General features: G+C 46.7%; 1 protein-coding gene across 2 annotated transcripts in view; it reads left to right on the top strand.

Moving 5' to 3' along the window:
* Nucleotides 1-25,212, top strand: part of PCTP (phosphatidylcholine transfer protein) — a 454,446-nt gene that overhangs the window by 298,185 nt on the left and 131,049 nt on the right. The window contains exon 5 of one of the 2 annotated variants that reach the window (XM_078654406.1): nt 13,630-13,697. The exons of the other annotated variant lie outside the window; for it this stretch is intronic. Within the exon in view, the coding sequence (XP_078510532.1) occupies nt 13,630-13,697 (68 nt within the window). The remainder of the gene's footprint in view (nt 1-13,629; nt 13,698-25,212) is intronic. 2 annotated transcript variants of the gene reach the window in all.

Raw genomic sequence — 25,212 nt, 5'->3', positions numbered from 1 at the left:
TAGACCAGGAGCAACGTGGCCGGTCCTAGCCGGATACACACCACATCCAGACATCAATGAGATGCCAGCAGCAGAGCTGTTAACACAGCTAAAACAATTAATAAAAATACATAGACAATTAGTCCAGTATGTGATGCGGACTTCAACAATTCAGCCAGCGATTAAACTCCCACAGCTGACCCCTCACCAGGGGAACACAAATAAAATTACACCACAGAACATCCAGTCCTGCCTAGGTAAAGTACCGGCTAAACGGGAACAAATACCATTCTGGTTGGCACAGAAAATCACCCAAATAGAGGCGGTGTTTCCTGACACCACCCCATTAGAAAAACACAGGATTCTGACTATCTGTCTTCCAATGGGAATCGCACCACACATTGAGGACTGTGACACTTGGGGTACAGTCTTTGCTTCCATCTACACAAAAACGCACGGTGTTCCATCCATTTCGGTAATACCAGATGTGCTAAAACAAATTCAAGATGAATATGGTCCTGAACCCGCTTTAACTCTTGGTATGAAATTACTGAAAGACTTCAAGCAGGTCTCGGCTATATTATTAGCCAACATAAAAGGTGAAGCAGCAAACGTGGCGATCCGCCAGAGGTTAAAAGAGACAGATATAGCAGACCAACCAGCGGAAATTGCCAGAATCATAGAAAAATCCTATGAGGAACTAGGTAGAGATAGTTTAGGTGGAATACCAGTAAAACCGCAACTGATTGAAAGCCCAGAAAAAATATTTTTTAATAATAAATCTACATCACCAAAAAAGAACTGGGATGGAAACAAACAATCCAATCCTAAAGAAAAGAAATTCCAGTCCCGAGGAAGGTCTCCTAGGCGAAGAGAAAAATCTCCGAACCAAAGACACAGGTCACCCCAGAGTGACCCCTCTGGGAATAGATATAACCTTAGAAATAGGGATAATATAAAGAAGCCTGATAGATATCAAAACATTGATACACGTCCCTCTCAATCTTTTCAGACTTCCTCGCAGAAATCGGAAAGAAGAGGACGATCAGAACAAAGAGAAGAGCACGCCAAGTCCAAAGACAAGGAACCTGCTCAACTAAAAAAGAAATTACAATTTCCAAAAAAGAAGGTAGCCAGTATCAAGGTAGTTAACAATGCCGAGAATACTGAGGACACAACTGAAAAACGGAGAGGGGGCTCAGACAATGCTAGACAGTGCAGCAGAAGTGAGCATAGCTCGCAAAGTCCTTATGAATCATCTGGAGACAGTGGACACGAATGAATATCTTCAAGTGGAAACTGCGGACACCAGAGTTAGCAAACCTCACAAAATATACGAAATAACATTGCGTATAGAGGGGGATAAGACTAGGAAAATAAGGGGACTATTTTGGGATAATCTCTCCAAGGGCTATGACATCCTTCTAGCTGAAAAAGACTGGCCACCAGAGTTTGTCAGGGAGTGCCCTCATGGCGAAGAAATAATTATGCCTGCCTTCTCAAATCTAATTCCAATTCATAAAAAATACACACTTGCTAGAAAGTGGGCAGTGGCTCTAGCTCCTGCTTTATATAAAAATCACGTGGGATGGGATGAGGATTCTCCTCCTCACAAAATCCAGTTAAAATCACAACCTACTGCACAAAGGCAGTACCCAATTAAGCAAGAAGCTAAAAAACAGGTAAATGAAATACTAGATCAGCTAGAATACCAGGGGGTGATTGAAACTTGCACCTCACAAATGAACAACCCTTTGTTTCCGGTCTCCAAACCAGACAATTCATATCGTCTAGTTTTGGATTACCGACACCTTAACACATGTTGCAAAACTTTTGCAGTGCAAAACTCACACAGTGCTGCACTAATGAATAACATAGTGCGCAAAAAATACAAAACAACATTAGACATCTCTAATGGATTCTTTTGTCAAAACATAGCACCAGAGAGCAGATATTTAACTGCGTTCTCAATAAATGGCACTCAAAAACAATTCTGTCGGTTAGCCCAGGGGTACAAGAACAGCCCGGGGGTATTCTCAGCGAGAGTAACAGAATTACTACAACTATATGATGATGAAGCATTATCTTATGTCGATGACATTTACTTAACAGATGATGACTTGGAGACTCACTTGAAGAGAGTGAACACCATAATACTTGGGTTCGCAGCAGAGGGTTACAAATTCAACTTTAAAAAATCCAGAATTGCCCATCTGACAGTCCTGTTCGTAGGATATGAATTATCAAGTGTAGCCTGGCTGACAATTTTCTAAGAACTAGAAGAAATGGAAAATCTAGAATATGAAAAAACATACCCTCTGCCAATCGACATTCTGCCTTTACGACATTACACCTGTGTAATCTATACAGACGGACATGCTCAACCCTCCGTTTGGGGAGAACAAGCATACAACCCCACATGTGAGATTACAAAAGAAGTGTGGCGCGGAGGTAAACTAAAACCTCTATTAACAAAGACACACTCAGTAGAAACTAATTCAGAACAACAAACTGAAATATTAGCTTTGAAAATGGCGCTAGATAATGCGGATCGCGAATTCCCGACACTTATAGTGTCAGATTCATATTACTGCGTCAAATCATATAACAAGGATTTGCAGACATGGATTCAAAACGGTTACAAAGATAACACAGATGCACCAATAAAGCAGAAACTGCTCTGGGAACAAATAGCTCTTCTACAAAAAGAACTACCAAAGACTCACGTGACTCACACACTGAGTCATCAGCGTGATGGCGTTCACGTTGCAGGGAATTCATTGGCTGAAACGGCCGCAGTGGCAGCCACTAAATCGGCTCCCGTAGTTCGAAAAAAGCGTACATTAAAATACATTGACGGTGAAACAGTGCTGGCGGTGAAAACGTCATCAAAACTAATGAATAACATAGTGCGCAAAAAATACAAAACAACATTAGACATCTCTAATGGATTCTTTTGTCAAAACATAGCACCAGAGAGCAGATATTTAACTGCGTTCTCAATAAATGGCACTCAAAAACAATTCTGTCGGTTAGCCCAGGGGTACAAGAACAGCCCGGGGGTATTCTCAGCGAGAGTAACAGAATTACTACAACTATATGATGATGAAGCATTATCTTATGTCGATGACATTTACTTAACAGATGATGACTTGGAGACTCACTTGAAGAGAGTGAACACCATAATACTTGGGTTCGCCGCAGAGGGTTACAAATTCAACTTTAAAAAATCCAGAATTGCCCATCTGACAGTCCTGTTCGTAGGATATGAATTATCAAGTGTAGCCTGGCTGACAATTTTCTAAGAACTAGAAGAAATGGAAAATCTAGAATATGAAAAAACATACCCTCTGCCAATCGACATTCTGCCTTTACGACATTACGCCTGTGTAATCTATACAGACGGACATGCTCAACCCTCCGTTTGGGGAGAACAAGCATACAACCCCACATGTGAGATTACAAAAGAAGTGTGGCGCGGAGGTAAACTAAAACCTCTATTAACAAAGACACACTCAGTAGAAACTAATTCAGAACAACAAACTGAAATATTAGCTTTGAAAATGGCGCTAGATAATGCGGATCGCGAATTCCCGACACTTATAGTGTCAGATTCATATTACTGCGTCAAATCATATAACAAGGATTTGCAGACATGGATTCAAAACGGTTACAAAGATAACACAGATGCACCAATAAAGCAGAAACTGCTCTGGGAACAAATAGCTCTTCTACAAAAAGAACTACCAAAGACTCACGTGACTCACACACTGAGTCATCAGCGTGATGGCGTTCACGTTGCAGGGAATTCATTGGCTGAAACGGCCGCAGCGGCAGCCACTAAATCGGCTCCCGTAGTTCGAAAAAAGCGTACATTAAAATACATTGACGGTGAAACAGTGCTGGCGGTGAAAACGTCATCAAAAGGCGACTGCTCAGCGTTACCGATCAACTATCCACTCAATTATACATACATAATCGATGCAAACTCCGTCCCTTTTGCTCGAATCCCTGGAGTGGGGGATAGAGTGATTCCAAACATGGACAGGAGAAACTTGTTAATCGCAGACGCACATATGGGCGAGGGTCTCAGACACCTCAAACTAAAAAATTCTCTGGAAGAATTACAATCAAGGTACTGGTGGCCAGGCATGAGCCTGCGTCACACCATGTTTGTAAAAAACTGCCCAAACTGCAACAGAGATCGCAGTGGGGAGAGAAACAGTTTAATACCTCGTCGTTCTACTCCAGAAAAAATCAGGAGTAAAAAGGAAGGGTTGCGATTAACATATACAGGCTAGTTCCACTTATAATGTAGATCACCAGCACTCGGCTGACGTCCGGACTGTTATACAAAGATTTGCGAGTCTAAATGGCATATACGCTAAGAGCATGCTACGTTTGACCATTGTCTCCACTCTAGCCCTCAAGCCTGAGGGGAAACATGACCAAATGAGCATAGCCCAGCAGGAATCTTCTCACTTCCTTCCTGAGGGTACGGGATGGTGTAAAGAAAAAACCAAGGCATAAAGCAATCTATAGCGGAAAGGATATTAGGTTCGGGAGCTGGGTGGGTCAAACATCTAATAAGTGTCCGACGTAGTCTCAATAACTTGCCAAGAAATTCTCTGAAGGGATTCAGTGCGTACGAATTATTATTTGGAACTAGGATGATGATCTCTGACATTGATAGTCAGACTTCAGTGGTGAAAGAAAAAAGCTTTGATATCAAAGACCGTTTGGCTATTTTGCAGGACTTAAACAAAACAAGAAATGACCTGAGCAACATAAAGTTGAAACAACAGCCAACAACCACTGAAGAACCACCACCTGTCCCAGCAAGACCTGTCTGGATTCCAAAAGTCGGGGATCTAGTCAGGGAGAAGATCGCGGTAAAGAAGGAATTTGGGCCTTCTTACAGAAAAGCAGTTCCTGTCTTGTCTGTCAACGGGACAAGATCAGTTGTACTACCGCCACTTGCTGGTAAAAAGGAGAACCGAGTTGTATCCATCGACCTGGTAAAACCACAATCATGTGGCCGATAACAAACAGTAGGCCAAGTGGACTCCCAATAAGTAGCAGAACACCAAGGTTTGCTACCAGTACAGAGGTCCTAACAAAGAGGCTCATCACATTCGAAACGCCTACAGAAGAACAACATGGACTATGCAACAATGCAATAGAACTAAGACCTCTGAAATCCCAAATAAAAACATTTAGCAGAGACACACCAATCTATACTGAAGTACCAAACGAAAACTCAAGAAACAGAAATCCTGAAGCAATTGGAACAATTGACAGAACTGCATCCGGCTACTTCATAAACTTCGATGATTCCTCTGAAGGCTTCAGTGAATCAAAGACACAGCCATCATCAAAAACCTTTAAAGATAAAGCTAAGGAACTTTTGAAACAACTGAAAGAAACATATCTGATTTCTCCATGGATTGAATTTTGGGTGGGTTTTGGTGCATTTATCCTCATACTTTGGCTCATCATGATACTAACATTGGGACGCTTCATTGAGGGAAAATATGCTAAAATGGACACAGCAAGTCAGAAAATCAACTTGATCCTCAAACCACACACATCTTCACACGTCGAGAAAAGAGAACTTTCTTCAGCCAACTTCACAGCCAATCCGATACCTGGTGGGGTAGCTTGGGACAACACTGACTATGAAATTTATGGTCCGGTCGAGATCCTGAAATATCCACACCAAATTAAGATCTCCTTGAGTGACTTTGTAAAACCAAACTCATTTGCTGATGATTGGGACTTCGAAAGCATTAATAATATGATGTCTGACTTAGTAATGTCTGCTAAATTTACCAAACATGATTATTTGCAGGGTTCTACAAATTATGATAGTATGTACTGTTATAACCACTATGGTAACCATTTTTTACATAGATCTGCACAACCTAGAAATGTTTTAAATTATAATCAATGGGAACATTGTGCAACACCTCCAAAAGGGAGCTCAAGAACCGTTTACGACAAATATTCATATTTTTCAGGTTTTAACACAAGTAATGCTGAAACATTTTATTTTAAATTGTCAAACAAAACAGGGACCAAGACCATGATAACCAACACAAAATTGTTATATTCAGACTCATTCTTTGAAAAAATGAATACTTTTGGTTTTGATTATTGGGACAAAAATGTTGAATTGAAAAGTGTTTGGGGTACAAAAGAATGGCAAGTACAGGGTATAGAAGCTTTGTTTAGAGCCTGCATGATCCCAGAACAAATGATATTTTTAAATGACACTGTTCAACAAACCACCTGTCTTGGCCTAGCCAAAATCAAAGATTTAAATAAACCGTCTATTCCAAAGCCAACAATGTTTAGCAACACTTCTACAGATGAAGAGATAGACGTAAACCATATATTAAACCAAAACAGAACACATCCTGATTGGAAACAGTGGTTGATCTGGCCCACAGATACTAATAACTGTCAAGACAGATTCCTGAACAAAACACAGGGGTTCAAAATGACCAGGCCAGACCCTAGATATCCTCAAAGACATCACCCAGGGATAATAACAACCTACAGTGTGGGGAAATTATGCCTTCAATGGCTACAAACTTCCACACTGGCAGAAATTAAGCAACACCTAACTTTACTTACTGATGGTGCTGACTTGCGTGATTTCACTTTGGGACCACGCAAACAGCGTCAAAAGCGTTTCATAGCAGCCTCTGTATATGCAGCATACAATGAGGCCTGGAAGGTTACTCAAATTGAAACAGCAGAGAGAATACGGGAAATTGACCGTATTAATTTGGAAAAATCACTTTCGGTAGTGGACAATGGGTTAATGACTCTGTCCTCCAGAATTTTTTCTTTGGACAGCATTGTGTCTTCAGCAATCGACATATTATCGCAGGACTTACTGTTATTACAACACGGTCAGTCACAATTGCGTTCTATTGTACAGCTTGGCTGGACGTTACAAAATCTGCGTTCAGGCTATGTGCCTTGGCGTTTAATCAACACAACGTCACTATTCCAAATCTTTAACCTTACTGATAGACAAATCAGTATGGCACAAAAGGGTGCTGATTATACAATCCTGAGCATTGAGAAACTTGAGAGATTACCAGTGACAATGTCAGAACGACCTGTCAGTGAATGGATAATACATGGGATAATAAATATTCCAATCTCAACCTTCAGGTTTCAATACTGCCAAAAATATATACAGGCTGGCATGTACGAGAAATTGGGAAAAGGATACCTTAAAACAACATGGAACCTGCCCTATTCACATGCATGTGTCAGTAATAAAGGACAGAAAGTGTTTCTTAGTGGCTATAATTGTGCGATGTCACTAAGCGGCACGCTTCTGTGTAACGGAATTAGTTTGCATGGAGCCTGTGAAGGGAATTCATACAACCTTTCATGTCACCAGCAAGGCGCACCTGCAACAGAAATAGAACCATTCTTTCAAAGACTCTATAATGGGAGTTACATTCTTATTGTAGACCGCAAATGTTGTAGTCTTATGCCCGGGACTCCTTATCTAGTAACTACGACTGCGAAGGTCAAGTGCTGTGGACGCTCATTGTTCCCCAGCTCCTTCCCAGACAGGGAGGCAAGGGCATGGCCCGATTTGAAAATTACTTCTATTCGAATAGATACTTTAAGCAGAATGAAAACAGTGCTTCTTCAGACGCCTACCAGGCTCTCGTCATCAAAAGAAACGTATGATCTACAAGTCGCAAGGACGACTGCAGAGATACATACATTATTATCAACTAATTCCCCCGTACATTTCGCGGAAATCCTGAATGAAATCTTAAATATTTCTGATACCAATGGGGTCTCAAAGGTATTTAAGACAGTATTTTCGATGGCATTAACACCATTCAAAGCCATACTGGGTATTTTTCCAGATTTCGTCCATTCGATTTTTGGCGGACTTCCCCTGATCCTGGGACTAATTGCAGGAATCCTATTCTTAGTCCTTATTTTTCGTTATGGCAACCCATGTCACAGACAAAACTCTTGCGACAAGGGAAGAAACAATCCTAGCCATTGGATACCGGGACCGGATATCAAAAATCCTGGGACTCTCCCGGCTTAGAGACCTGAACATGACTTGGTTTCTATCATTTTGACCAATGTGGCAAAGATGTGTTTTACCTGTATTGAGGTGTCTGCTATGCGGAGAAGAATGCGTGTTAGACACCTGTCTGACGCTACAATCGGATGCGCCAATGGATGCAGAAACATTGTTGAGCCCGATCAAGGTTCATGCTTTGTGCTGCCCTCAAAGGCTACCAATCCTGATGACGGCATTTGTGGAAGCTTCACCACTACGATTGATGGGTAGTGAAGTTCAAGATGAAAGCAGCATCGAACAGGTACGACCTTCTGTCAGTAATGCAAATCAGAATGTCAATGGAGACAATCATGCGCAAGAATGCATGATTACACCTATTTCCGAGTTAGTGGAACTTTCCCAGGAAGCTGTTGACAGTTTTTTCGAAAGCCTGAATGATATGATGTTCTCTCCAGAACAGAAATAGAGACTTTTGAGCAAGCTCGCACACGGCGTTCCCTGAATTCGGCCTTCAACTTTAAAAATAAAGTCACATGAACAGATTTTCCCTCCAGTTCACGGACAGCAATTTTTCAGCAGCCCCAAATATTTTTGCATATTTTTCGGGACACTATCTTCTGCTTAAAGTAAGAACTATTCTTAAAGAACTAAGGTTTCTAAATTTTAGATAGCTTATAGACATTAGCTGCCCGCTGATACGTTCATAAATATTTTATTCTGTGATGGAATGGTCTCGAACTTTTTTTCTGTATTAAGAAGCCATTTCATGTGTAATTCTCATATACCAAATAAGCAATAATGTATACAAATGCGATTACTTTGGCATTATTCTACAGCTTGAGTGCATACAATACATATGTCTGCAATTTTTCCGTATATTTGAAAAATTTCAAAATGCATTTATGTATTTTGGGGTGGTAAGGTATACACTATACTCTATAGAATGTTGTACTATGTTATACTATGCATAGATTAGTAAATATGTACATAGTTAGCATGGAGTGGGTGTGATGTATTCCTATAGGTTCTGAATCGATCCCCCTATTCCTGACCCTATTCTGGTTAGTAAACTAACAAGTTAACTAGTAATCAGCCCATGAGGCAGAAAATCCCCATGATGCAGATACCGTTATCTGACGCAGTCACACTACGGCACAGGAACGTGTTATCTGATTAGGTGATAACGCTTGCGATCTAATTAGACAAGCGATATTCCTCCAGCCCCTGATAAGGCATACGGAGTTCTCATAACAAATCAAACCTATGACAACCTGGGCAAAACCCTGCGGCCATTGTTTTGATTTCACCGAGAACTTCAGTAAAAGAATGTGCTAACGAGCAAGTCGTATGACATCCTTATTGACGTATCTATGTCCATCCTTACGTCAATCTCGGCACCTTAAAGGTATAAATATTACCGATCTTGCCCTATGCAAACACACGCGTGGTGACGAGACGGAGCAGCCATACTTGCCGAAGCCAAGAGCAGAGCAGACCCCGCTGGCAGCAGCCCCGCCTTCCTGACGCGCTGAGAGACGCGCTGACTTCTCCTGCCGAGAAATCCAGCCCCGGCGTTTCTGGGTAGCCCTCGCAGGCAGCCTGAAATATCAAGACCAGAGAGAGAGATACCATTCCTCATTCATCCTAACTTCCAGGTACAGAACTGAATAACCCCTCACAGAGGATTCTTAAGTTATTCACTTGGCAAAAACAAACTTAACTTAAACTGTAACTTTCTATTCCCGCCCTCGTATTAGACTTAGGTCAGGTACACGGGGTAGGCGTATCTAGAAACACCAGTTGAGTACGTTTAGTCAAATGTATATGTGTATGTAATATATTTTATTCATTTTAAAACATCTTATGGCTTAGAAACCATATCAATGTTTTTACAGTATTATTTTATACTATTGCTTTTAATGTATGCACTTTACTTAACTATAAGTATTGCAATAATATCGATCCATTTCTCTTGTACGAGAAAAGAGACTGATCAATAAATAACACCTTTTTATTGAACACGCCCGTCTCTTCCTTTTCTCTACATTCTGATGAGACTAAGAATGCACGTACTGACTGAGTAAAATAAATTGCCTTTTGTTCACACGACTCTCGAGATATACTCTTGATTAGGGGAGAGCAAAGTTGTCATGTTCTATGGTTGTCAGAAACTAAATCCCTTCTTGTCTAATCAGGGGAGTTAATTCTTTCCTGAACATTCGAGAAAGTTTCTAGTGAACTCTGAGCTAAGCTGGCAAACCCAAAACTTTAAGTCTAGTATCGACAGTAGTAGACCTAGTTAACGTCTGGTCTAGGCCTTTACTGCTGTAGGTATTATTCCAATGCGCAGAGCCTATTGGGATGATAGGAACTACACTACAATGTCACTCCCTGTTAGGGGCCGGGAAATGCAAATGTCCAGATGACGTTTTTGTCTGAGTCCACTGCAATCTCCTAACTCCATCAGGTAGTAATAACAGAGTAATGGGCAATGTGCAGATCAAGTAAAAAAAAATAAAAAAAATACAGAACTGCACCCTTAGACAACAAAATGCACCAAACCACTAGCAAACAGCATGAATGCCTGAGCACCAACAACGGGTATCAAGTTAGAAGCGTTCATTAAGTAGTCACTTAACCAGGTACTGATCAGAATGTTCTTCCAGCAACCAACTGCACTTGGCTATTGTGTGCATTAGCAATTACACCAGGTTTAATTCCACGACCATGCAGCAATCACGTACATTGCATGGTCTTTGCTGACCTAATGCCAGTAAACTAACTCTAAGAGAACACAGTAAACGAGCCATAGAGTACCATGTCGTGCTGTCACTTCAGAAATGAAGAACTATGTAGAATTCTCACTAGTCATTTTAAACAAATACTAAACATTCATCTCAATTCCTCTATGTGGTCCCTCGAGGACTTGGCACACACCATGCTATTTTATAACAAATGCAGCCCATGAACAAACTCCAACAGATGCAAACACACACACACGTGACCCTGCACAAGCTCGGTCATTAATGCGATAAGTCTGCACATCCCATTACACTCAACTGACACAATAGCTGTCCTGACCACCATCACGGTCCTTTATGTCCCATGCAATCAGCAAAACATGAGCGTTCCCCTTTATTCTGCAACTTCTACATGCGGATCATCCACATTGTAGGACATGGCCCTGCACTTACACAACTGCATTTACAACAAACTCAGGTCGGTGCCTCCTGCCCATAGCACATACTGCGTTTGTCACTGCATACACCGTATCACTGCCATGCACATACTTCCCAATACAAGTCTAATGCAGTGCACCCTTGTCGTTCTGACTATGTGGCAGGTTCAAACACACTTTGAGGTGTTCTCACATATTAGTTGTTAGACATATCACATTCCTGACCACCAGATAACCCCGCACCCTCCACGATTAGGGTGGATTCCACGCCCACCTATAAATGACTCATTCCCTCTGCGTGGCACTGCCGTCCTCTAGCCAACCTACTACAAAAGATCGCTATACTCGGTACTGTGCCTCTACTACTGAGCTTCCTACTTACCTTCATCTGCCGTGTCTCTTCGCTCTGCACCTGTCCTCTATTCCCTTGTCTGTCATGAATTCACTCTACACATTACCCACACGATGCTCCAGGAGCATCCAATGCCCGTATACCTGACCCACCTCTCTGCCTCCATCGGGTGACCTCCCCATCGCTCTCAACATCCGTCCATCATCCACCTTCAGCATGCCCGGATCACAGCCTCGGCCAAACTGGGACGCAGCAGCTTCTAGCCCAGTTCGGCGGCAGTGTGCCGGTAGTGGTCGATGCGGGGCACGGCAACTATGGTGTTGTGTCCGAAGGTACGCATATAGTAGGTGTTTGTGTGCGTGTCATAGTAGTAGTGATGCTGCCCGCCCAAGTGCTGGCTGCTGGCCTCGCTCAGTGCTGTGTCCCTGTTCTGAAAGCTCACCCCACCGTGGCCTCGTCGTCTCGGGCCTTTGGGGCTCACTCCTCCATCACCGGGTCCACCTGGAAACGGCTCTGGCTGGGCGTGGGTCCAAGGGGCCGGTTGGGCCCGTCGCCGGTGCCTACAGCAAGCAGTTTCTCCTCGCCTGGAGCCAGCGGGGCCTGCGCGCAGCCCGGCTCCTCCATGCTGCTGGTGCGGCGGCTACTCCTGGGCTCTAAGGTGCTGGGTTCCTCTCCCCATTTTCCTCTCGCCACAGGTAAACAGCTGCGCCTCCTGCTGCACAGCTAAGCCAGATCAGCGCGTTTCCTTAGGGAGCATCCCGCGCTCAAAGCCCAGGCGGGGAAGGGCACGGGCTGTGCCGGCAGATGCTCAGACACAAAGACGCTCTCCGTGCCTCTGCGCATATGGACAGGGATGAGGGGCAGGGAACGGCGTCCGCCTCTTCTGACAGCGCCGCACGTAGAGCTCCCACCTCTGTCCCTGAACTGAATACCACACACACTGCTGCGGCTACTGCCTTTTAAAGAAAGCATCTGCGAGAAGGAAAGGAAGGACCGCGAAAAAAACAAGCCGCAGTGAAATATTATTTTTTTTTTAAAAACATGCCCGCGAATGGTGCGCGCGCCACTTCAAGACATATGTTTTCAATTATCGCGACCGTGTCTGGGCACGGTAATTGAAAACATATGGGCTTTGGTGCGCGTAACAGACACCAATAGGCCGTGGGCGGAGCAATGCTCCCGTCTTTGGCCTATTGCGTGCTCTGTTTTAAAAATACACGCACACAAAGCCCAATAGCGGAACCCTATGCGATTCCAGGGTCCGTTTTCAGGCCCTGGACAAAAGGACCCTCGTCTGCGCGGGCACTGCTGCGCAATGCAACGCAAGGCGCGAGCCCTAAAAAGAGCAACAGTATTTTCCAATTGTACTAGTCTAGCTACTTTCATTGTTGTAAGGGAAACTCCAGTGGCCTGTAAGTCTCCCAATGATCTTCATATGAGTGGAGACTAAAGGCCTCATTTAGAGTTATATAGTTACTACAACAAGGGGAAAAATGGTAGCAAAACTTAATTCATCGTCAGATTTCCCCCCAACATGCCATCTTTGTTAGGCTGTAGGAAATCCTCAGTCTTCCGGGGTAATCACTTCACTCACACTTCAGAGAGGATATTGTTACCAGGCTCCTCTAAATCAGACTTTAAAATACTTTATTAAACATTTGCTGAGGCCCAGATCGTGCTTCTCAAACTTAACTGAGTGACATTTAATCATAAGGTGTGACATAGGCCAGACTCTTTAATTTTTCACTTTTTCCACCTGTGATGGGCCATTTATTCATTTTAATTTCAGTTTTGCCAAGCACCCTATTCCTATAAGATTGGTGCTACTAGTTGTCTTCATATAGAATAAGAGAATTCTCGACTGCAAAGGCTAGCTAGAGAGATCTAGGCCCTGAAATTCAACTCAGTTGTCATTGTACTTTGTTGTATATTAGTATATGCTTGTAAAAAGTGACAGCAATGTATTCACTTTCAATATCTATATGCTGTGTTTTAAAACAGATTTAAAATATCCTTAAATTAAATGAGATGATTTCTTTCTAGTGTACATGTACTACTTTGACAACCCAGGCGGAATGATTCCTTCTTGGTTAATTAACTGGACAGCCAAGGTAAGAAATAACAAATGATGAACTTAATAAGTATTATATTTTTATCTCACAGTTTTTGGTAAAAAATTGTGGTAAGTTCTTTTTAAGCTAATTATGGTAGTAATAAGCTTTAAGTTCACGCTTATGAAAGTTCCCTCACAGGTTTCGTTCTTTCATAAGCGTGAAGGGTAAGGACACACTTGTTATCATTATATTGATAAGTAGGGTAATTTATAACTCTAGGGACACTTTTCTAATCGCTCCTTATGTATTTGTTATGTGTACCATAGTGTTTGGCCTAGTCCCGGTCCTGAGGAAGAACCCTTAAAAAAATGTTGGGGTTCTTAAATGCGTTGACCCCATTCAGCTAGTCATAACTTTAATCTGCAACTACGGAATCATACAGTACGCAAACAGGGCAATCTACCTGTTGCCATTATTGCACAGAACTAGCTGTTGTTGGCAGGTGTAGTCTTTGAAATTATAAATTGTCTGTGCCGCCACACCTCATTATACAATCAAAGGACTGGTTAACTCCATTGTGTTATTTTTTGTAATTCACTGTGCTTCTCCATATTTTTTGTTTATGTTGTGTATATCAATTTAAATGTGTTGTTTTGCTTGGTCATGATATGTTAAAAAATCAAATGTTCATGCTTAAATTGAATTAATTCATGAAAGTGCAATAAACACACAAAACCACTTTAGAGGGGGTGTGGCTAGACGAGCCAGCGTGGCGGACGTGTTTCAGCTGTGCTCCGTCCAGCCCGATAATCATCCTGCAATTATCCTGACTCCCTCTACATATTTGCAGCCCCTGGGTGACATCGATGTACCTGTAGCCTGCCACAACGATCCGCCGGTGTTTTTGGTGCCTGGTTGGACCGGGGGTCGGAGCTGAGGTCCCCGCGTGGTGTGGCCTGGCATTGAGCAGTGGAGCCGGGGCGTGGATTTTGTCGATTCCTGTGAGCGCGCTGAGCCGACGGATTAGTGACCGGCGCTCCGCTCTGTGAGTTCCTGTGGCAGTGGGCCAAGGGGACGGAGGTTGAGGGGAAAATCGGCCCCGGGACTCCTGTGTTTCTGCTTCTGCCGGAGCAGAGCGGTCCGAGGCAGACGCGGTGGCGGGTCCTGCTGCCTGGGGGAAACCGGATGGCGGGAGCGGAGACCGTATCAGCGGGCTCAGCCGGCCAGTGTATTCTCCTGAATTGAGGCTTATCCAGACTTCCCCCTGCGTCTCTGCAGTCCCGGGGGGGGGGGGAGGGGCAGCAATGCACCTACAGCCGGCCACGACGGCCCATCGGACTTTTGCCTGCCTGTTGGGACCGGGTGTTGGAGCCGAGATCCCTGTGAGGTGAGGCCTGGTGCGGAGCAGGGGAGCGGGGGAGTAGATTTTGGCCCACCCTGTGGGAGTGGAGGGCCCGCGCCTCTGAGACTGGTGCTCCGCCCTGTGAGTGCCCGAGGCGTTGGACTCAGCAGCCGGAGATCAAGGGCATATCGATCCCCCAGGGAATCCTGTGGCACGGCCGGAGCGGCCTGAGGCAGGCACAGGGACAAGTCACGTGGCCTGAGGGACACAGGACGGCTGAGGCGGAGATCGAGGCCCGGGGCTGCGGGCTCAGATAGCCGGAACACCCTCCCGGGACGTGGCTGCAGGGGACTTGGGCAGTCAGAGGCTTCAGAGAAAAGGGCCCCCTCCCCTAGTTCTGAGACCTCCCCGCGGATCGCCGGCGGTGTCGCGCCGCGTGGGGAGGCCTGCACGGCTCCTAGTTGTTGGGCCTGGCGCTACCCGCTGCAACGGGCATCAGAGGTTGAGTAGCGGAGCCTGGTGGAGTCGGTGGTGTTGGAGATAGCGGCCTCTCTTGTTGGCTGGGCCAGCGGGGTGTCCACAGGGCCCGGTAGCTTCAGGACAGTGATTGTGGGGTTTGGTGGTGGCCACGAGGCAGCCTTACGGGTGGCGCTGGCCTGGAGTAAGCCCTGGTGGGAAGAGTGGAGGGGCTGGTGCGGTGTCCTGCGGCCCCATACCGGCACCGGTGAAATCCTAGCGGAGTGTCAGGCGCGTAGAGCAGGGTGTGCCTGGCAGGGCTACCGGGGGTGCTGACATATGACAGGTGGATTGTGGGCCCTGGATTGAGGGTGCCTTCCAGTGGAGTGCGGCCAGAGTTGGACTTGGGGGTGTTTACACTGAGTGAGAGCCGGTGGGGACAGCGTGCCAGACTTGAGCTGCGTCAGTAGTTGGCCTACTGCTGGTGGACATAACGAAGGACAAGGGCAATAGTGGAGCCACAAAGCATGGGCCCATTGACAAATTTTACGGCGCGCCTGCGGGTGGTGTTCCAATCACGCACCCATTTCTTCCATACTCCGGAGGAAGTCTTCAAGTGGACTGATGAGACAATAAAGGTGCGGGTGCACACACCGCCAGGGCTGGACTCAGATTCCTCTATGAGCGAGGCACAGTTGAAATCCTCCCGGGGATCGCGCCGGGGGGGGACTGGCGATCCTGATCCCGGCGGCGCTCTGCATCTTGTGGGGCCTCTGGCCGGGGGGCCCCAGCTCCTGGGCAACGAACAGTAGACTCTTGACTCTTGTTTCCTGCTTTTAGAATAATGTCTGGTTGTTCCTCCTAGGGGGCCTATATCCATGTCTGCTGTCTTTGGATGGAGGGAGTTGTACTCGGGGCTGATTCCCCTTCAGTCTGGTACTTGTGGGGGGTGGGCCAGGGAGTTATGGGCTGTAGGGTGGGGATCCATTGGTATGGAAGACCTTGGTCCCTGCGTTGGGTGTCGGGAGCCAACCTTGCCGTGACAGGTACTTCAACGGTTTTGAGGTATGGGGGGGTGTCAGTTTTTTTGAGGGGGGTTCTTTTTGGGCATGAGTCGTACAACCACAAGGGGTTCCATACACTTGTTCGGTGCTCGTGCGGTGACCCTGGCCGTTTCCTGATGGCGAACCGCACAGATAATGTTTCAGGGTCCCACGGTACCCTCCGTATTCTCAGCTGGAATGTGCGTGGAGTTTTATATAAAATCAAGAGGGGTGCGGTGTTACGGAAAGCGAAAAGAGCTGGGGCTGATATACTTTTGCTACAATAAACCCACCTTTTAGGTTCTACACTATGGATTTCAACAAGTCTTTCACGCGGGCTTTGCGAGGGGTTCCGGGGGATGGCCATACTAGTGCATCGTAGAATTCCTTACATCCATTCAAAGCAGTGGGCCGACACACAGGGCCGATATCTGTTTATCAGGGGCATGGTCGGGGAGGACCCTTTAGTGGGCTGCGTCTGTGCTCCGCCCCTCTTGCAGTGGTCGCTCGTCGAGAAACTGTTTGCGATCTGGGCAGACATCCCGGACGCGCTATCGGCAGTGGGAGGAGACTGGAATGATGTTCTGGATGTCACCAGGGACAGGTACAGACCTGGGGGAGGCCCAAGTGTAGGCCATTCCACAAAACTACAGGTGGTGGGGTTGGATTGGGTGGTGGGGTTGGATTGGGTGAACACATGGTGGTGCCTACACAAGGATAAACGGGAGTACACATTTCTCTCTGGGTTGGAGTACATTTTTGCCCCTAGGGAAATGGCGGGAATAGTGGAGTCGGCGGTGATCCTCCCGCGCAGACTCTCGGATCACTCGCCTATTTCCGTTGATCTCCAGATAGGCAGTGGGAGACAGACATTTTGTTGGCGCCTCTCAGTGTGGCACCTGCAACAGGAGGACTACGGGAGGCATATGAGTGAGGCAATAGCAGATTATTTAGTCGGCTCCATCTCTAGTGCAGGGACGCTATGGGAAGCACTGAAACCCACGCTACGGAGGGTAGATATTGCTTGGTGTGCGGCGGCTTGAAAGAAGCGTCGGGCGGACCTAGTGCACGACGAGGCGGAGATTGAGGAGCTGGAGCGCCAGGGATGCATGGTAGGTGTGGGTCAGCTACTCTTGACGCAACAGTCCTACGCGGCCCTCCTACTGGATGAGGCACGACAGATCTGGCTTGCAACGCGCAGCAGAATATGTCAGTGGGGAATAAGTCTGGCAAAATTCTGCATCGGCTCTGTCAAGGGGCCTTCCATGCGCAGACTTTACCGGGGATACTCGACGAAGTGGGTGCCCCACTTACAGACCCGGGGGAGTTCGCGGGGAGCTTTGCTGCGTACTATGCAGACATATATGCCCCAAAGGAGTGCCTACCGGAATATGTGGTGGACAAGTTTATAGCAGATTTGCCTCCTAAAGCTGTGTCAGACGAGGTGCGGCATCGGTCGGAGCTCCCTCTGACGGATGAGGAACTGAGCACGGCCCTGGGCGAGCTCAACTCGGCGAAAGCCCCCGGTCCGAATGGATTCCCCTATGAGTTATTAAGAAATATCTTTTACAGTTAGCCCCTCATTATCGGGTGGCGTTGGAGGAGGCCAGGGAGCAGGGCAGACTCCCCCCGGACTGGAGGCATGCAGAGGTAGTGGTATTTCACAAGCCGGGCCGACCCCCAAAACACCATGCCTCGTCCTGCCCGATTTCACTCTTGAATGTTGAAGCCAAAGTCTTGGCCAAGGCGTTGGCCAACCGGCTTCTCCCTCATATCTCACCACTTGTACACTCGGATCAGGCCGGCTTTATGCCCCAAAGGGCGACTAGGCACAATATTCGACGGGCGCATGTGGCGGTGGCGGCGGTCCGGCACACTAGGAAACAGGCCGCGCTTCTTCTCGCCGACATAGACAGGGCGTTTGACTCACTGAGCTGGGTCTATCTGTTCGCGCTACTGCCTCGACTTAACCTTGGGCCTCGCTTCTTGTCCTATCTGCGTCTCCTCTACACTGATTTGACGGCTTCGGTTCGAGTGGCGGGAGCGATTTCATCCAGTTTTCCCATTCGGCGCGGCACCCGGCAGGGATGCCCCCTCTCGCCCTACCTATTTACCCTGGCGGTGGAGCCGTTGGCGGCTTGTTGTACGCATGGATGCGCAGTTGAGCGGGTTTAAATGGGCGCAGGGGCCGTCCGACCGGATTGCATTATATGCAGCTGATGTCCTCTTTTTTCTTACGGATCTCAATAGGTCGGACCGCACCTCCTGCGGATAATGCAGATCTTCGGAGAGTCATCTGGGCTCTACATGGGTGCTGGGAGGGCGGGCACAGGTGGGTAATTGGGCATCTTCACTTCAAGTAGCAGTGGTGGGTCTCAAATTTCTGGGGGGTTTTCGGTTGGAGGTACCGGCCGTCTCCTGGGACCGGAACATGGTGCCGGTTTGGGAGCGAGTTCGGGCAGATCTCAAGATCTGGTCACGTATGCCTCTTACTATCAATGGAAGATCGGCAATTTTTAAAATGGTTGCACTCCCCCGTCTGTTATATCAGCTGCAAAATCACCCGTATCCAATACCGCCCGGATGGTTCCGGCTGGTGAACTCCGTCCTAGGGCAGTTTTTGTGGGGGTGGAGTGGTGCGTGTGGCGTTACGCGCATGCTACCTCTCCACTTACTGTGGAGGGCTGGCGACCTCGGACATCCGTTCCTCCTCCCTAGCCTCCCACCTTCTGGTCCTGAATGAGTGCTGGTATGGTGACAGGGGGAATCCGGCGTACGCCATGGAGCGTTATCTTATGGGATCCCATAGGCTACACACCATTCTCTATACGGCAACGGCAACGATATGGAGTGCGTTACCAGCGGCCACACAGGTGGTGTTTTGAATCTGGCGACAGGCTCTGCGCCGGATGGAGTAGTGGAATACCCTGACTGGAGAAACCCCCCTGAGGAACAATGGGCGGCTGCCCAGCCTTGCAACGTTACAGGGCTTTAGGGGTTGGGACAACATAGGCATCTCGACCCTGGGAGATGTACTGAGGGGTACGACACTTAAGTCCTTCCAGGAACTTTGTGAGAAATTTGGTAGGCCTCGTTCCCAGTTCTTTAGATACCTCCAATTCCGTCATGCACTGTCCCCCAGCCTGGAGAGTTTGGAGTCCCTCCCCGAGTTTAGCCCGTTGGAAGCGAAAGTGTTCATGGGGGACTTGGAGACGAAGAAGATATCCCGCATTTATCAGTCACTGGTCACACACTGTTCCCCCACGCTGCAGAAGCTCCGGGAGATATGGGAGGAGGATGTAGGCGAGCTGGAGGAGGAGGACTGGAGAGAGGTTCTGGCCACCCCCAGGGGTGCATCCATAGCAATGCGTCTCCGTCTCATCCAATTCAAATACTTACACAGAGTATACTTTACAAGGGTTCGGCTTTGGCGGGCGGGACTGATTGCCTCACCAGAATGTCTCCGCTGTAACAGGGAGGACGGGACGTTTTTACATACAGTCTGGAGGTGTGGATCCCTAGATCGGTTCTGGAGGGGGGTCCTGGCCTGTTTATCCGAAGGTTTGGGATGGGTGCTCCCACGTACGCCACAGTTTGCCCTGCTGCATGTAATGGAAGGAGTGGGGGGCAATCTGTACAAAAGGCACCTGATGCTACTTTGCCTCACATTGGCCAAGCGAGACATTGCTAAAGGGTGGAAAGATTCACAGGCCTCGTCGGTGGCCGTCTGGAAACGGGGGTGCCCGAGAAAACATTGTAAATCTGGAAGCGCTGGGCAGATTATAGGGGTTTGTGGCTTGAACCCCCTGTGGAGCTAGAGGATCTTCCTGGGGAGGGATGATAGGTTGGGTGGTAGTGGGGTGAGGGGCGTAGGGGCCTGGGAGGCGGGTGTGCATATACAGCTATTATGTTTTTCCTCCGTACTCACCGTGGCGTGTGGGTAGAACTTGGTGGATTTTGTGTGACTCAGGGAGGTTGGGGGTTGGGGTGGGGGGTGTTGGGGGGCTGGGGCTGTGGGGAGGGGAGAGATAGGTTTTTTAAGTATTGCTTGGTTATACATTAGCCTGTTTGTGCTCGCAAAGAAAAAAGTTGATTGCCTTTCAGATACTGTAATGTTTTTAACCTGCAGATGTCCCTGGAGTACAGGGCCCTGCATCGTATGTGCAGTCTGACAATAAGACCTGTTATAAAAAAAAAAACACTTTAGCAGCTTAGGTGGTCCTTGTATGAATCTTCTTCATTTAAATAACATGCACCCTGGCATCTTGTTGTCTGCAACCATCCCAGTGATGGCATCATAACATAGCAAATATTTGTAAAGCGCACATCACCCAAAGGTGAATAACAGATTTGTATTATTACCCAATTCAGTGGTACTAATTTTATCGATCTCTGAATCTTGAAAGTCTAAGTGGACCTGCTGGGATTTGAACCTGTGTCCATGAGGTCAAACACTGTTCCCTACAGTGGACGCATGAATCCACTAAGCCACCAGAACTGTCTTTTTTTCCATTCAATGCGAATCCCAATTTGCAACCTGCTTCATTAATATTCATAAAGTAGGTCAGATTCTGACTCATTACTATTCAGATCATTAAGAACTGATCTAATAGCACAAAGGTTGACTCTTTAAAATATAAACTGTTGGAAGGTGGATTATTGGTAGTGGTAAATATGCATCTACCACTGTAAATATGCATCTACCACTGACAATAATAAGGCCACTAACACAGTCAAGGGCTCAGTGCAGTACTCAATAAATTATTCCCATGTTCAACCCTGGGTAGCTTGTCTGCAAGCAGGTAGGCTTAACTTAGGAGAGAGGTATGCAAAGCATTTAAAAAAACCAATTCAGTAGATAATTAAGACACAAAACACAATAGAAATCCAATTCATTAAAAATAGGAAATATTTTTATCTTTTAAATGACATCCAAACAACAAGGATCACATGTAGCGAACCAGAGATTTGAATTTTAGATGAATAAACACTTTTTAGCACTTTGAAACCTATAGCGTCACTGTGGTACATCTTGTCGATCTTGACTGGGACAAAGTCAGACTTTCAGGCTGACCCTGTTGGAGCCCCGTGCAAATACACTGAGTGAAAGGCCCTGGTGAAAACTTTACCATTGGACTTAGAAACTTTCTGGAGCATTTTCCACCGGGTCCCTCAATCCTCTTAACTAGTCCAGATTCGGTGAGGGTTCCCTAGCTTGACTTTCAGGGAGCTCCCAGTCAAACTCTGGAAGTCAACCTCCCAAGTTCTTCTGTGAGACAAACCTGTAATCTGGGAAGGCCGCGGTTGAAGGTGGCCAGCTTGGAGCTTGTTGTTGAGCCGGGCACCTTATGGAGCTTTTTTTTCCAAAGCTGCTCCAAACTTCACCAAACTTCTGGTTATTTTCCCTGAAGTACTTCTTGAGGGTCCAAAGGTTCCAAAACACAATACAGGGGTCTGGAAATCCCAAGATGGTCCTTGAAAGTTTGGTACCACAATTCCCACAATGCACTTGGCCAAAACACTTAAAAGTCCACTGGACGCATTCCAGGCAGTGAATTCTCGGTGGTGAGGATGCAGGTGAGCTCTGTTAACCTGTAGCTTCCAGGGAATTCACTCTTACTTTCTTTAGAAGCAAGGTACATCCACAGGGCTGTAGTTCTAGATAATGCAGCAGGCACAGTTAGTCAGAGTGCAGGACCTGATGGCGTAAAGTTTTTAGCATGGCAATCCTTCTTTTCTTAGTTTCAAGCAGCAGTTCTTAGAGGCTCTGCATCTATCACTTATTTATTCGGTGTTCTCTGGAGTCAAGCAGGAGAGCACTCCTGTGCAATGAGGTGCAAGGCAACACCCCAGAGAATGAACTCTTCCTCCAAAGTGTGGTATAATCTTCTCCCAGAAAGCACTATTCTTCAAATTCAACATGGGTGAAATCTCAACAGAGCATGAAAAGCTAACTAAACCAGCTCTCAGTACAGCTTAATTTCATATTTTTCCACCCCCTAACATCTGCAGATTCCTTCCTTAAGCCTGTTATCTGGCTGGGACAGAGGGGATGGAGAAGATGGACCTGGCATTCCCTGCCTGTCCTATTCCTCCTTTGAAGCTTCATGCTTTACAACGTCTACCCCTTGCTATGACATTCCTCTATAGCCTCTCTATGTGTGAGACACTTATCGCTTTATCAAATCAGCCTGGCTAATCCTGTAAACTGACCTATCAGGGAGGACTACAGGATGGCTGAATTTTGGCTTACAGACAAAAAAGTCTTGTATATTTTAGGATGAATTCAACAACAGCATGTTGTTCAGCCGCGTAGCTAGGGGGGGCACCTTTTTTGAGGCGGCACGGTGCGGCACCTTTTGGACTCTGAGGCGGCTGCGCGGGCCGGCACTGACAGTCACTGTCTGGACTGCAGGGAGGCCGAGCCGAGGCCCGTTGCGGCCGCGGCAGCCTCTGTGTGACTGTAGGGCGCTTTGATCCAGGAGTGCTTTGATCACTTCTTTGATAATAAACCCGGCCGTTACCCAGCAAGTTAGCACAAACATGATTTGCATGGCATATGAATAGGATAAAGACGTTATATCTACAATACATCGATTCATGGTGCAATAAATACTGTAACAAATGAAATCATCGGCAACATCACCAATCTGTGTGAACCCGACCGTTGTTGAGCCCCCCCCCCTCCCCAGCCTCGCTCACACTAGTCCACCAGGGCCGTCAATCAGTGGTAGTGTGCGTGGCGCGCGCAACCAATGACGCCCTGTAGGACATTTTTGGCCAGCCCTCGCCGCACCGTAGCAGTGTGACGCGTTATGCGCTCACTGCCCCCTACACTCGCCCCTCGTCGTGTCGAGTAGTCTGAGTGCGTGGAGAGGAGACCACCACCATTCTGACTTGCCTCCAGCCTGCTGCTTACTGTAATTAAAGGTGAGAAGACTGAGAGAAAGTAATTAAGAACCGTCCGCGGTCCGTCCAATAAATACTATGAATGATGATTGCACCGTGCACGACGGCACAAAGTTACACTCTGACTGTTTCCCAACAAGCAAGCACCCAGACTCGTTTTGCACTCTGCCGCGGCCATTAGATTTTGGATCTCATTCTAGGCCTCCTTGTTACTAAAGTTAGTGCAGAGTCGCGTCATTCAGTGCAATTATTTAGCGCTGCGAATGAAAAAGCCTTTAGTGTTTAGTCAATAAATAGACGCTACCTTCGGGGTCGGTTCGGTCATGTAGGGAACCAAACATAACTTTAGTACATGGAGACCAAATGTACAAACATGACTTCCACTGCACCAACTGGTGTGACACCATGCTGCTTCTACGCACCAAACACCGCACATTGCCCCTCCGTCCCTCTGTGAACCTCTCCACCGCCTCCATTTTGCTGCTGAGGGGGCAGAGGGTAACGAGAATACAATGGAAACTAAACATTACTTGCGCTCTGCTTACTTCTCGGCGCTGCCTTCACGGCTCATGAATGATGATTGAGGGAGGGAAAAAGTACCATGGAACCTGCTACCCTGCGTCCACTGACTGACGTCCATGTGCGTTCCTGTTGGCACTGACATCCAGCCAGGTTACACAGGTGCAGAAGCACCAAACCTGAACGAAAAGCAACAGACTGAATGCCCACATACATGGAAGCAGTGTTAGGCCTCATGTGACAGTGCATACGGTTTGACAGGCAAGCCCAACACTGATGAGAAGGTGGTGGACATACCACCTGTGGAATCTCCTCTACATTTAACAGCTCCTCCAAAAATCAGAGTAGTTTCAATTAACATCCAAATGCAAATCAGGCTCCAAGTCCTATAGCACCCCTGAGAAAGGAGCCCTCCATTGAGTAAACCCCAACCATCTCCCAAGCCTCCATACCTTCTCTCACCCTCCCAGCTCCCTTGCCATCGTGCCACTATCTGACGTTTGCACTAATGTTATGAATAGTTTCCGTACTTCCTGTCTGCAGGCACGTGCGTTTTACACGGTAGAAAAAAGCATGTATGCCGACAGCTATGCACTATTCACAAGTGATTTCTGTACACCTTGCCTCCCTAGTGCTGGCATGCAGCCGTCGTCCACACTAGAGTTCAAAAGTTCACATATTAAAAATAAACAGGCTCGCGGGTGGCACACTCACCTTCAGGCTGCACGTGGGTGTGGGCCGGTGCATATGGATGGCATCTTCAAGGGGTGGTAATTATCAACACTTAGTAGTCATATTGGATTGATTACTTCATCTGTAATTGTTCTTATATTGGTGCACCTTACCGTAACAATTTCTTGCCTTCATTTGAAAAGGAAGCGAGGCAACAGCGCAGTGGTGCTGGAAGAATTTTCCTACTGCGGGTGCTGCCATCAGCGTCGCCTCAATAGAGATATGTTGTCTGCAAAATACGACAGTTACCTAAAGAGTGAGTGTACAAAACGGGACTAATAAATTCTATGGAAGTGTGGTTTGGTGGTGTAGGATTCAGTGGTGTACTTTGGATGGCATTTTCAGAAAAGTACATATTGCTATATGTCGTGTGTTGGAGTAATGCTATGAATCATACTCCATAAAAATTTCTTTATTTGCAACAAAATCACCCAAAGTAAAAACTGGACTGGTAACTCAGTTTTGAATGCAAAAGAGCAAGTCTTTCACGTTTTCACCAGTTATGATTGTTTTGAACTCAAACCAGGAGAACAGTGGTATCTCAACATGAATGAGCTCTGTGCTACGAGGC

Source organism: Lissotriton helveticus, chromosome 7 (assembly GCF_964261635.1).
Source record: "Lissotriton helveticus chromosome 7, aLisHel1.1, whole genome shotgun sequence".
Lineage (NCBI taxonomy): Eukaryota > Metazoa > Chordata > Amphibia > Caudata > Salamandridae > Lissotriton > Lissotriton helveticus.
This window is presented reverse-complemented; position numbering and strand designations above follow the sequence as displayed.